This window comes from Salvelinus namaycush, chromosome 4, assembly GCF_016432855.1.
Source record: "Salvelinus namaycush isolate Seneca chromosome 4, SaNama_1.0, whole genome shotgun sequence".
Lineage (NCBI taxonomy): Eukaryota > Metazoa > Chordata > Actinopteri > Salmoniformes > Salmonidae > Salvelinus > Salvelinus namaycush.
In genome coordinates, this window is record NC_052310.1 from 21,525,181 (window position 1) to 21,540,215 (window position 15,035).

Sequence of the window (15,035 nt, forward strand, 5' to 3'; positions counted from 1 at the left end):
TATTGCAAATCATTATGCCCTTAAACTAATGCCCATGATAATAACTCACATCACACCATAACTCTGTAAACTCTCGGATTACGTCATATAATCCATCATTTTGAAGAGTTTTGTTATTTTGTTTACCTGCATTTATTCTCCTTTATAGCTTCCTTACTGTATGCTCTGTGTCACTCTGCATAGGAGAGTCTGTATACTGACTAAAGTAAAAAATACAGTAAATTTAAAGCCCTGGATTTTTATTTCACTCTTTGGATTTTAAAAATATGTACATCACCTCACCCATTGGGAGTGATTCTAATGGTCATGATCCAGGGGTCCCAGGGGGACCTCATTTTGCCTATCTGGTTTCACCAAAAACGAGTTCATGTGTCTGCTGCATCCATCTTGTTTTTTTGCCAGGCATCAACCATAACCCTGCGCCCTTTAACCTGGAAACCATTCTCTGCCTCCGTCAGGGTATAAGCTTTGATCTTGCATTCAGCTGTATCCCTTCACCCACGTGCTGTTTATGAAAACACAAACTGAACAAACACGAACCGGTGGAACGTACTGTAGTCACAAGTAATTGATGAGACAACGATTTCATTTGCATTATGAAGCATCTCATTTGACCTAAGGTCACTAAGCCATTGTGGCAATATTGAATACCTAGTGAATGTAGTCCTACAGCATAATGCACAATCGTGCCTCCTTCCAAAGCAATTACCGATATTAACCTTTTACTGCAGTGGGCTAAATCGGGGTCACACAGAGTGTTTCTTGGTAGTCTTGAACAAATCTACTTTGAAACCAAAGTATACACCTCACACACATGGATATGGGCTTTAAAAAAAGAAGACACCTGTTCCATGTCAGATATAGAGTTGATATGTAATACATTTTGAGTTTGCATCTCAATATTACACTTTATATACATCACAAAAGACTGTGTTTAAAAAATAAATTAATCTTTATTAATTAGGAAATTAGGAAAAATATTAAGAACATTCCACTCATGAGACCAAAGAGGGCCCCTTAGTTCCAGTGAAGGGAAATCTTAATGCTACAGCGTACAATGACATTCTAAACTATTCTGTTTTTCAAACTTTGTGGCAACAGTTTGGGGAAGGCCCTTTCCTGTTTCAGTATGACAATGCCTCTGTGCACTTAGCGAGGTCCATACAGAAATGGTTTGTCGATATCGGTGTGGAAGAACTTGACTGGCCTGCACAGAGCCCTGACCTCAACTCCATAGAACACCTTTGGGATGAATTGGAACGCCGAATGCGAGCCAGGCCTAATCACCCAACATCAGTGCCTGACCTCACTAATGCTCTTGTGGCTGAATGGAATTAAGTCCCTGCAGCAATGTTCCAACATCTAGTAGAAAGCCTTCCTAGAAGAGTGGAGGCTGTTATAGCAGCAAAGCAGGGACCAACTCCATATTAATGCCCATGATTTTGGAATGAGATGTTTGACAAGCAGGTGTCCACATACTTTTGGTCATGTCGTGTATAAACATTGAACTTGGATTTACTGCTGTTAGCTCATAGAAAAACATTGAATAACACATGCATACATGGCAAAACAGATCAAAAGGAGAGATACAGGAAAGCATCAGGAAAAAACTAACAACAATAACAGAAAGGTTACATGTGTAACCCTGGTTTAAAAAAAGCCTTTTCATTTTTATAAATGTTTTACCGGTCTGTAACGGGTTACCTTCAGACAAGTCTTCGTGAAGCTTGTAAGCAAGTCTTGTGAGAGTCTCAGCTTTTGATAGTGGGTAGCTTAAACTGTTGGTGCTTGACGGGCGTTTTTATGAAAAGCACAATTTTTGGGATGTCTCATGTATTAACAAACACCTCTGTAGAACGGCTACCTTGCACTGCAGGTGCGGGAGGCCGACATCGGCGGCTGCGGTGGATTGAGACACAGCATTGGACTCTGCAGCTAGAGACTTCTGTTTAAGCAGAAGTCTCTAGCTTAAACAGACAGATTGTGATGGTGATTTTTGTATTATGCTAATGACATGTCCACATGGGCGCGGACATCGAGGCTAGGGTTAACATTCTGGGGACACAAAGTCTGAATCTATTCACTATTTTTGTGTTAGAAAGTTTTTTTTTTTTTCAGTACTTGCAATGTCCTATTCAAAGAGCACCTGCATACAATCAACTCTGGAGCTATACAGCCACTACCCATGTGAACCCACCGCTTGTACATAATTTGTTTCTATATATAAATATGATTGGAAAACAATTCCATGAAGCGTGAGAAAAAGACAGAGAGAATGATAGAGCGAAAGGAGGGAACGCAAACGTGATGTGGACAATGGGTAAATATCCTAAATAAGCCCTTTCTGAATGGAAATCTAATTCTCAGACCGCCCACCCACCACCACCACTACCCCTCTCAACATACACACACTTAATTCAGCCACAACCAGGGCAAACTGCTTGCTCTCAGTCAGTACAGTTGTAATTATGGGCCATTCTTCTGAATGTCATTGAAACATTGTTACTGGTCTTTCTCCTCCTGGCCCTAAGACCTGCTGTTGCACCCCCCACCCCCCTACAAAAGTAGAGGTAGTGTGGTCCAAAACACAAGCACATCATTATGAGGCACTTCCTTTTAGTCCGAAACACAAAGCGGGGGGTCAGGATAACAGTTATTTTCCACATGCCTCCTGTGCATCTCTTTTGATACGGTTGTTTGTGAGGTTTGTGAAAAGTGAGAAACAAAACAGGCCAGTTCTCTGTCAGGTTTCTTTGTGGTAATGTTTAGTGCCACACCTGACCTGCAGTCAGTAGAAGCCAAATGGCACAAGCCTTGTCAGCATCATTATAAATACCGCACATATTTGTTTTAAAACCAGACAAAACCACAAATTTGAGTCACTCTCATGCAAAGTCAATGCTCTCATGTTCTTACTGAAGACCAGCAGAATGTGCTGGTGGAATCATCCAATTTAGCACTAACAAATACAGTACCAGTCAAAAGTTTGGACACACCTACTCATTCCAGGGTTTTAGTTTATTTTGTACTATTTTCTACATTGTAGAATAATAGTGAAGACATCAAAACTATGAAAAACACATACGGAATCACGTAGTAACCAATGGACATTAGACCGGTGGAAATCTGTATTTGGTCTGATGAGTCCAAATGTGAGATTTTTGGTTCCAACCGCCCTGTCTTTGTGAGATGCAGAGTAGGTGAACGGATGACCTCTGCATGTGTGGTTCCCACCGTGAAGCATGGAGGAGAAGGTGTGATGGTGTGGGGGTGCTTTGCTGGTGACACTGTCAGTGATTTATTTAGAATTAAAGGCACACTAAACCAGCATGGCTACCACAGCATTCTGCAGCAATACGCCATCCCATCTGGTTTGCGCTTAGTGGGACTATCATTTGTTTTTCAACAGGACAATGACCCAACACACCTCCAGGCTGTGGAAGGGCTATTTGACCAAGAAGGAGAGTGATGGAGTGGTGCATCAGATGACCTGGCCTCCACAATCACCCGACCTCAACCCAATTGAGATGGTTTGGGATGAGTTGGACTGCAGAGTGAAGAAAAAGCAGCCAACATGTGCTGACCAAATTTGAGAACACCTCCAAGACTGTTGGAAAACCATTCCAGGTGAAGCTGATTGGTAGAATGCCAAGAGTGTGCAAAGCTGTCATCAAGGCAAAGGGTGGCTACTTTGATGAATCTCAAATATAAAATATATTTTGATTTGTTTAACACTTCTTTGGTTACTTTATGATTTCCTATGTGTTATTTCATAGTTTTGATGTCTTCACTATTATTCTACAATGTAGAAAATAGTAAAAATAAAGAAAAACCCTTAAATGAGTAGGTGTGTCCAAACTTTTGACTGGTACTGTATATGGATCTATGATGTTTTCACTTCTCATTAAGTGTCAAACAGCATGAAAACACAATAATACCAAACACAAATCTGCTGTGTTGTTGGCCTACTATTGAACTTTACCTAACGTTTACAAGCCAGAGGTGGCTTCCCACTAGGCACTGACGTCAGTTCAATGTCTAGTTTTGAATTACATTTGGTTGAGTTGTCAACTAACGTGAATTCAATGTGAAATAAACAAAACATATCACCATGCCATTGGATTTAGGTTGCAAATTGGGTGAGAAAAAAATACAAAAATGCCTTACGTTAATGACGTTTTCCAAATCCAAACAGTTTCCCACGTTGATTCAACATCATTACATAGATTGTTTTTTAAATGACATTGAAACAACGTTCATTCAACCTGTTTTTGCTCAGTGGGTTGGCTCGCCATCCAGGTGACCACAAGGCTTGACGACAGCGAACACAGGCCCTGGCTGTGTTCCGTAGCTCCAAGGTCCTGCAGTCCTGTCTCAGGTGGGTTCCATGTTTAGAGAGCTCTAGGTCTGCCCCACCCTCTGATTAATGACTATCACATCCATTTCTGAAAAGCCTGCTGTTTGTTTTGGATGAAGGAGGCAATTCACTTAATTTCTCTAATATGGTTCTCACGATGTACTGTTTTGTAACAGTGGACTGGTTGGAGACAGTCCGGTGTTGCCAGCAGCCAATACCTACAGAGGTAGAAGTAGTGCTACAAAACCAGAATGTTACCATCAATCATGTTAGTCTGACCTGTTACTTGAACTCTTCTTCATATTGTGCTTCTCACTTCTAAACATTCTAATGCCTATAGTTTGTACAGTATCGAAAAAGTCTGAAAATGTGTTCACTCACTACTGTAAGACGCTCTGGATAAGAGCTTCTGCTAAATGACTGAAATGTAAAATGTAAACATTTACAGAGTATATGTGTTGGGGAATTAATGTATAGTTTTTAATAATCTAATCAAACTACAGCCGCTTCGTTAAACAGATTGTTAAAGAAATTGTGGCATGGCAATAGTATTGATTGTACAGTATAAGACAAACCCATGCTTATTTTTGTGACTTACTCTCCAGCATTAATAATTGCTGAGGGGCTGTGGTATCTGGCCAATATCCCACGGCTAAAGGCTGTTCTTATGTGCGACGTAACGCGGAGTGCCAATCAGCATTCAGGACTCGAACCACATTTATAATCTCTTTTCTGTTCTACTCAGCTTTCTGAGTGGTATTGTATGTTTGTACTGTACACTGGCAGGAAACATTAATTAACCACCTCTGCAAACACATTTTGGTAGTCCGATTAGCTTTTAAAATAATTATGAAAATACTGTACATCATAAAATAAAAGGTCCTTTGCATAATCAAATACATTTAAAAAAATATTTCCCCCATTATTGTATTTTACACAATGGGGAGAACCATTAGAAACACATTATTGTGGTTAACCATGTCATTATTCATATGATATAATGAATCTGAACTGTACTAGAGAAAAATGCTAAAATGGTTACCGGAGCCTTCACATACAATAGGGCTAATTTGTCATTGACTAAATGCAATAAAAGGTTAAATACCAAGTTCCACTTGTTAAAGACAGAAAACGTTATATTGTTTTATTCATCTTGCTCAGACTGGATCTGGCATGACTCAAACTGTAGTTACCCTTTAAACACGGCTTTAAAATGCACATATTGTTACCAATATGAAAACAAGTGGGTAGGCAGACGGTTAGTGCTATCCGGGATCTTTGGGACGTCCCTATCCTAAACGCTAACCCTAACCTTACCTAACCCTAACACTTACCTTAACCATTTGAAATGTAAACTTCAATGGGGTAACGTCAGAGTTGGGACGTCTAAAAGATCCCGGATAGCAAGGACCATAGACAGACCCTATAATGTACTAATTGTCCCCAGACCCATTTCAGCCTGCACGGTTGGGAATAAAGAGGCATTGTGGGTAATTAGCTGTAGGCTCACATAGTTTAGTATGTGTGCAGGACTATCTTGCCTGAGGTTGGCTGTAAGGACCACTAGGACTATGATAGCTCTTTCCACTGTAATATCTAGGAAGGAAGAGTGGTTGATCAAATACTGGGGTGTGTATTGATATAAAGGGGTGAGAATGTGATAGAATTGATATGTCCTTTTACAATTTATAAAATTCCTCCATTGTGAAATTACTACATAACTGCAGTTGATAGGAACACCAATAACAACACTTAATTTTTGTATTTCATTTGTACCCCTTTTTCTCTCCAATTTCATGATATCCAATTGGTAGTTACAGTCTTGTCCCATCGTTGCAACTCCCCTACTGACTCGGGAGAGGCGAAGGTCGAGAACCATGCTACCTCTGAAACACAACCCTGCCAAGCCGCACTGCTTCTTGACACACTGCTCGCTTAACCCAGAAGATAGCCACACCAACGTGTCGGAGGGAACACAGTCCATCTGGCGACCGGAAGTCCGCTTGCAGGCGCCCGGCCTGCCACAAGGAGTCGCTAGAGCGAGATCGGACAAGGAAATCCTGGCCGGCCAAACCCTCCCCTAACCTGGATGACGCTGGGACAATTGTGCTCCGCCTCATGGATCTCCCGGTCACGGCCGGCTGTGACACAGCCTGCGATCGAAAATGGGTCTGTAGTGACGCCTCAAGCACTGCGATGCAGTGCCTTAGACCATTGCGCCGCTCGGGAATGATATAATATACACTGAGTGTACAAAACATTAGGAACATGACATAGACTGAACAGGTAAATCCAGGTGAAAGCTATGATCCATTAATGAAATGTACTTAAATCAGTGTAGATGAAGGGGAGGAGACAGGTTAAAGTTGAATGTGCAATCCAAAATATTTAAAGTGCCTTTGAACGGGGTATGGTAGTAGGTGCCAGACGCACCGGTTTGAGTGTGTCAAAACCCAACTCTGCTGGGTTTTTCACGCTCAACAGTTTCCTGTGTGTATCAAGCATGGTCCACCACCCAAAGGACATCCAGCCAACTTTGACACAATTGGGCCAGCATTCCTGTGGAAAGCTTTCGACACCTTGTAGAGTCCATGCCCCGACGAATTGAGGCTATTAGGAGGGCAAGCGGGGCTGCAACTCAATATTAGGAAGGTGTTCCTAATGTTTTGTTCACTCAGTGTATAATAATAATAATAATAAAGTAATTCATCAAATGCCCATTAGATTACATACCATCCTGTTTTTGGCTGAGTCACACATCAGCCTATTAAAAGGTCCCTCAGATTAGACTCAATGGGACAGCATCAGAGGCAGGTACCCCGCTGCAGGCACGATAACACGCCACACAACACAGTGAACTCTCAGGCACCTGCTGAGGTAATCCAGGGAGAGGCAAGCTTGGAATTCCACTGCTTTGGGCTGTTATGTGTGGGCTCCAGGTCTGTAGAGCTGGGAGTGGTGGGGCGCCTCTTTGCTGCATACACAGACATACATGATTATCTAAGAAGAGTATCCTTATAGTCCCTCCTGCCCAGCCAATGTTTCCTTCCTTCCTTCCTCAATAATTTGATAATATTGTGTAGATTTCTACCATATTGCTTTCAGCTGATCCAGTCATGCCAGATCAGTGATCATATTGCGCTTTTAAAACAGCCTGCGAGTTGATATACAGGTTCATTATAGAGCCCTTATCTCTGGCATGCAGCAGGTCTATGTGGATTTTTTTTGTCAACACAGTATTTTGACCACTGAGCACAGACTAAAAACCAGTATATTATGCCATTAAATTTTTTTTTTCCTACAGTTGTATATTTTGTTTTTCTGGAAGAAACATTTAATAATTTATTAAACATCACTTTTATGATTATTAAATGGAATATTGCTTTTCCAGGCTGCATTTTGGAGCCTTACAAGTGGACTACTGAGTCACACACATGCTCTCTCTCTAAAGTGGTCTGTCTAGAGCTGCCAAATGAGAGGTGGCAGCTATAGGCCTATTTCATAAACTGCTTATATTTTCTAAAAAAATATATATATACACATGCCTACCAGCATTTTAGGGGTCATCAAAATATGAACCCTATAGGCTGAAGCAGAGATATACACTTTAATAATTACATTTCAGAATTAACAATGAAGAAAATTGTGCAAAACAAAAAATGCTAAACCCTCGTTTTGTTTCTCTGTCTAATTTATTCAAACACTTCAAACACTGAGCGAAGAAGGACTTATTTTGAGTTCCAGAGGTTGCTGTTTTTAAACAACACTTTGAGACGAAGGTGCGAATACAAGCAGCGATAAGTATTGAGGATGATCGTAGACCACATTCAGGTAGGCACTTTTATATTCAATAAGTCTTCGTCGTAAAAAAGACTAGATACTGGCCTTCTAGCTACAACCAGGCTGCTGTCAATTGACCGTGACCTGATTGACCACCTGGTGTAGAGCTGTCAAGGAGTCAATTAAGCATATTCATATTTAGACAGGCGACATAATTTGACGCAAACAGTAGGTTTTAGTGTGTTATTCATTAAATTGTCGTACAAAAAAAATCTAGCCTATCGTCTAATTAAAATGTCTTTAGTCCAGCACCACTCGATGTCCATTATAAATAAACCTGCTCCATAATAATTTATTTTTTCGAGAGCCGTTAATAATTTGCATCAATGACACAGATGAGCTGAAAAGTTTATTGGTGGCATTTTTTCCTGTGCTTTAGAAATCTGTCAGATGGAGAAAAGAACACAGCACAAATGTACCAAGCCCCTGTTATATTATTCAGAATGAATAGGCTACAGGTTAGTCCTAAAACCCCGGCCTCATTAGCCCCTCTGCCTGTATTCTTCCCAACCGTGTGCAGACTGAGAGCACGTCTGTGCGCCCATCATTGTGTCCTTTGTATTTCAAAATGCAAATACATAAACTATAGATGCAACCTAATTCAGGATATAGTCTAAAATATAAAATTATGCATTATGTTATGAGAAATGTACAACAAAATGTCTAATAATATCAACATAATCATAGCTAGCATTACATGGGCTAAAGAAAAAAGGAACGGGCTCAAGATGTCATAGTAATCGAAATGGTATTCATACTGCTTCATGTAACCTGCCCCTACCCTATGAAGCAAATGTTGATATAGCCTAGATTGATTTAAGTTTATCCTGGAAAGCATGCGCAGTAAACTTTTGGCCCCTATGTCGTGGCTTTTCAAAATTGCTACATTTTGAAACTGGAGAAAATAAGGATGTGCTCTCTATTCATTTTCAGTGGGAGACCGCCCATATATTGAATCCGCATTTACAAGTAGGCTACTTCAGCCTATTTTGCTATTCCAGCACAAAAGCAAACGGGTGCTTCACTGTCCTGCGTTCCTCACCCAAACTGCCTTCTCTAACTGCACACTCGTCCGCCGGCTTCCTCCAGGCTTTTTTTTTCTCTCTCCCTATTTATAAAAACGTCACTTCAAGTCCCTCCCTTTTTGAATCTCATTAGTTTCTTGTGTGTTTCTCCCTGTCAATAATCCTGAATCCAGACTCTCTCTATTTCCATCCCTCTCTATCTGTCAATCAGCGCCGCCTTTGAACTGAAAACCACTCCGACCAACTTCAACTCACTCAATCCGAGCGGCTCAGCTCCATCTCCGGCTTCTTTTTCAGCCAAGATTCCCCTTCTTTTTAGTTTGTACTAACCGCCAGTGCTTGGAAAACGCCAATACAGACTCTAAACTTTAACTCGGATTCTAGATCACCAAGATCAAGGGTTTAAAACTTTGTGTTTTTGCCCCCCAAAATTGCTCGGGAAAATGCCGCAGCTCAACGGCGGTGGAGGGGACGATTTGGGTGCGAACGATGAAATGATTTCCTTCAAAGACGAAGGGGAGCAAGAGGAAAAAATTTCGGAGAATTTATCAGCAGAAAGGGATTTAGCAGATGTCAAATCTTCTCTTGTAAATGAATCAGAAACAAATCAAAACAGCTCGTCGGATTCGGAGGTAAGTGAAATAATCGTAATCGATTGTCCAGTCGGTATTTTGCAACCATTTACTTATTGTGCGCGAAATGTGCAGTGAAAGCACGGTATTTAAAAAGTAATGATTTCCCTATGTGTTTCTTTAATGCAACCCCTGTGTTTCGTTGCATTTCAAGGCGGAAAGACGGCCTCCGCCTAGATCTGAAACTTTCAGAGACAAAACAAGAGAAAGTTTAGAGGAGGGTGAGTTTCTGCTTTTCCGTTCACGCTCTTGTCTCTTAGATTTTTACACAATGGCACTATATGAGCATACCGAATGAGTTTCTTCTGGAATCTCAGATGCATCAAAGTTTTCAAGGCACTTATAAAAGTTATTCTTTTCCCCCGCCATGTTAGCTGCGAAAAGGCAAGATGGAGGGCTGTTCAAGAGCCCACCGTACCCGGGCTATCCATTTATAATGATCCCCGATCTTACAAGCCCGTACCTTCCGAATGGATCACTTTCTCCAACAGCACGCACAGTAAGTTCGTTTATTTACACCTATACATTAGTGGACACAACCCAAGTAGCCCCTAGAGTAAACGCGCATTGTCACCCAGCTAGGTGTGTTTAGTTGTTAAATGTAGACAGAAGTTTCACAACTTATGAACTGTACAATGGCATGCATGTCGCTTGCAACACAGTGTTCCTGCATGTTTCTCTGAAGCCGATAGCGTTCTATAGGAGTAGGGATACTCAATGCGTTTCCATCACCTCAAATAAAAACAATTGTATGCAAGGTCATGTGCATATGATGAATAATCTATTTATTGTTCACCTGTGATCAAATTATAATACAAAACATAAACATTCATTTTAATAAAAAACATTTCAGTCTATAGTGGACAATTAAAAATTATTCTTGTTCTTGTTATTGTATTATTATGTGAGTTTCAGATAGGCTACTTCTGGCTTTGATTTTATACTGCCCCCTAATATAATGTTGTACTGTGCCTTGGCTATGTTGTTTTCACAACATCATTGAAAACCTTTTTTACTTTAATGCTTAAAACTCATGACCCATTTAAACCTTCTTAGTACTGTATAATAACACCTAACACAGGTACGTTTAGATAAATATATCAGCATAAAGGAAACTCAGAAAAGCATCGAGAAGGAACCTTATAAAAACAAAACCAATGTGTTGATTAGTTTATTTAATTTGCATCTGTCTAAGGGCAGTGACATTAGCTGAAAGAGGCCTGTCATTGACAGTTACTTTGAATATGCAGACATTCATATTTTTCCCTCAAACATTTAAATCTAAAATAATTGATGTATAGGCTGGAAATAATGTGAGAATTTTACATGCCACAGTGTTGTAGCCCGTGTACTGCTTGCATACCACTCTAGCTTGTAACGGGTAAACCATCGCTCTTAAAAGCATGTGCCATGTAAAACGTTATTTATGAATAAATTCATCTTATTTATTAGAGGCAATCAGCTTTGCTATAATTATGCAAACTTACTTAATTACTCGCCACCTCCAAGTCCCACTGGGCAATGCTTAAGCAGGATAATTGTCTAAACCGCTCTTTTTTTTTATGGTTGCAATTACAAGTCATCGCTTTAGGACATGTCATCTAATTTTACAAGGTTAAGGCAAAAAAAATAGGCATTAGGAAATATGAACTTACCCCCATATATGCCTTTTGGTAATGAAATTAATATTTGTTTCCTCAATTTAGTGCATCAGGCACACCTTGAAAATCAACACACATGTGATAGGCAATGCAATGCATCCTTTTGTGTCAGACACATTTTAAGCATGTCTACAAAATAATTGCACAGCTATTTTTTTAAAAAATTTTATATATTTTTTTATACATCTTATTGAATTATCTTGCTATTTGTATATTTTATGATTTGGTCTTTTATTAAATGTGTGTCTCGTGCATATTTGAGACCAATTGCCATTCTTTACCTTTAACACACACACACACACACACACACACACACACACACACACACACACACACACACACACACACACACACACACACACACACACACACACACACACACACACACACACACACACTTTAAGCTGGCTTCTAGTTTCAATGTGGCAAGGGTTAGTTTCTTTTTGTTCACTATAAACCCAGGTCCAGCACTAGCACACGTAACTTCCACATTAGAATGTGCTTATGTACTAAGCTGATAAGAATAAAGTCACAGAATGCCCTTGCACTGTAAGAAGATGCTGCTGCACATGTCTCAATCTGATCTCGGGTCTGTGAACAGTCTTCCTCCTATTGCCCATTAGTTCAGAGGTAATTCCTAATCAGGAACGTTGTCATATTAGCCTTTTTGGTCACTGTCATTCCCCATCACCTACCTGTATGTAGGATAAGATCATCTGCAAAAATAACATTTCAGAAATGCCTAGCGAACCGTGTTTGCTTTGTAATTGGTTTACAAAGCAAGGCGACATTGCACACGTGACATCATTTTATTGCACAAGTAGAACTGCACTATAATTGTGCTTTATTCTTCCCCTGAGAGTACGTCATACCTTTTTAGGCTGATGATGGTTTACCTACTGCACTAACCCAACCCTCCTTTTTGCACCGTGTGTGTCCAGCCGTTAGAGCTTTGATGTTTTGTGTCCGTTGTATTCATAAATGTATAGCATCAATAATTCACCTGGGCATTGATTATCTGTCTTTCTTCCTAACTAGTAACGAAGGCTGCAGAATATGACTAGTGCTGTGTCTGTGATTGGAAATGGCTAGCTCACTCCATTGTTATGTTACGGTTCTTTGATATAGCAGGCGTCGTCGGTTGTCCAATTTTCTAATTTAATCGATTTCCGGTCTCGTTGGTCCAGACGGTGCAATACTATTATTTTTGTAATTCATGTTTTGGCATGTGTGTGCACATTTTAGTTTTTTGTTTCCATTCCTTTAGGCATTTATTGGTCCAATGTGATACGATTGTGACGTTAGTGATGCTACGGTCTTACCACTTGAGTTCTCCTTTTTGTCAGCTGGCAGTGATCTTAACATTTCGGGCATGCCTTTCTATGCTTCCTGTGATTCCGTTACTGCATGTCTTTTTGAAGTGTGAGTGTGTGTGTGTGTGTGTGTGGAGGTCACTATAATTTGTCTGACCTCAGAGAGCTATAATGAGCGAGAGTTTGTTTTTCCAACCACCTAAGTCTAAAAAGCTGTACAATTTGGGATCATTTAGCAGTTTGACATGACGTTGTGCCCAGGGTGTTAGGCCTCCTGCCCTCTTCTCCTCTCTCTTCCCCTCATTCCTCACATCCTTCCCCTCCCTCCTTTTTCAACCTCACACAAAGGTCTGCTGGTTCAGTAGGAGCAGGATGAATTGGTGAAGTGGCCTGGCCAGCTAACCCCCGGTGCCATACTGTTTCTTGCACATCTCGCTCCCTCTCTCTCTCTCTCTCTCTCTCTCTCCCTCTCTCTCTCTGTCTCTCTCTGTCTCTCTCTGTCTCTCTCTCTCTCTCTCTCTCTCTCTCTCTCTCTCTCTCTCTCTCTCTCTCTCTCTCTCTCTCTCTCTCTGCGATTGTGCAGATGCTAATGCTAACATGGGTCTTTCTGAAAAGGTGATGGGTTAGCTCCAGTGCTACGGGCTAACGTCACACCTCAACAGGTCTGCAGAGAGGCGAGAGAGCGGAGTTGCAAGAACTCTGGCATAGGGCTGCAGGGCCATAAATCTACTGGGTTTATTTACTGCCTCTCAGACTTTTGAATGTTAAGATATTTGACGCCACCCCTGGCCCCATAATTCCCGGGGCAAGCAGGCTTTTGGCTGGGGTTTTGGGTTTCGATGTATAATTACGATTAGTTTTAAAAAGGAACAAAAAAAGAGAGAGGGAGAGAGAGAGAACACAACACCAAGATTCCACTAGTCTAATTAGAGTGGGAAGAAAGTCGCTCCCGAAACCCGTGGCGATTCCACAGCAAGCTTGGCGAGAAGCGTTGTGTGGTTAGCTATACCAATAGCTTTTTTTCTCTCTTTTCTTTGTTTCACTTGTATTGCTGCACCACTATGTCTCCTATTGTGGTAGACCCACCTATTTAAAAAATAATACTACTTGCCTTCACAATTAATGACATGCCATTTTTACATGTTTTTGGAGGGAATGGTGGATTTGTGGCAAGATTATTGCAATTAACATCCGGTTTAGTAGTTGTAATTGCACATCAGCCTGGAAATAGCGCCTAGCGTAATCCTTTGTGTTTATGTAGATGTGATGGTATGTCCAATATTTTAGAATTGACACAGACAGTATCTTTTTAAATATGTTAGCAGCATATGCATAACAATGGTATATGATGTGGATTATGTGTGTTCTGGTGCAGCTCTGAATGGCTTGTCCCTGCGAGGTGAGGAAAGATAGCTTCATGTGGATTTAGGGGATAGACCCAAACCTTATCAAATCGGCTTTACATGTTAATAGGACCTAATTGCTATCCGCAGGGGGTTCATGGCACTATGGGTCCACATTTTGTGTTTCACCTCGCAAAACGCACTCCGATTTTATTAAGGTTGTGATCCTTTTGTCCTGCAAATCACTTTTGTTTACAAAGTATAGTGGAAACAGGACCCGCTCTCTCTCCCCCTCTCTCTCTTTCTCTCGATCTTTCCTCTCCCCCCCTTCCACTTCTCTGTTCCTCTCATCCCATGCAAGGAAAAGAAAACATCTTTATTTTTCTTGAGCTTGATAAACACATAAAAAGTGCAATCTGTTTTGGATTTGAGGGAGTTAAGTTGGGGAGCAAAGTTTGGCACCATTAAACAAAAATTGGGGCCTGCTAGACATTAGCGGCGCACAGCACATTCTCTCAGCTTAATTAGTCCAAACTGTAATTGTTCATGGTCTGCCAATAGGAGTAATGCTCAGGAAAAGTAGTTGCACTAAATCGGCCCACGGCTTTTAAAACAATAAATCACTCGCATATTTGTGCCGTGATTCAGATGGAGTCTCGACCTCTCCCATCTCGACATGTGGTAAATTGTAAAGTCAATGAATCGCAGATGTAGAGAAAGAGGAGGAGGGGGGGTTAGAGAGGGAGAGTACAGTAAGGTTTTGTTAGCGCCTGGTGAATGAATGGAAAAGATTTGCGCTGTAAATATTTACAGAGATTTATTTATTTTTTTCGTTGGCAGGGTTTAATTGTCTTATGCTGATGA

General features: G+C 40.8%; 1 protein-coding gene across 15 annotated transcripts in view; it reads left to right on the forward strand.

Annotated features, from left to right (window-relative positions):
• Positions 1-9,322: 9,322 nt before the first annotated feature.
• The window catches only part of LOC120046309 (transcription factor 7-like 2), a 107,512-nt gene continuing 101,799 nt past the window's right edge, over positions 9,323-15,035 (forward strand). For 5 of the 15 annotated variants that reach the window (XM_038991423.1, XM_038991427.1, XM_038991428.1 and 2 more), the window contains exons 1-3: positions 9,666-9,854; positions 10,009-10,075; positions 10,229-10,353. In XM_038991423.1, coding sequence (XP_038847351.1) covers positions 9,666-9,854; positions 10,009-10,075; positions 10,229-10,353 — 381 coding nt within the window. Of the gene's footprint in view, positions 9,855-10,008; positions 10,076-10,228; positions 10,354-15,035 lie in introns of all 15 variants that reach the window. The other 10 variants (XM_038991417.1, XM_038991424.1, XM_038991422.1 and 7 more) reach the window with 4 other exon arrangements.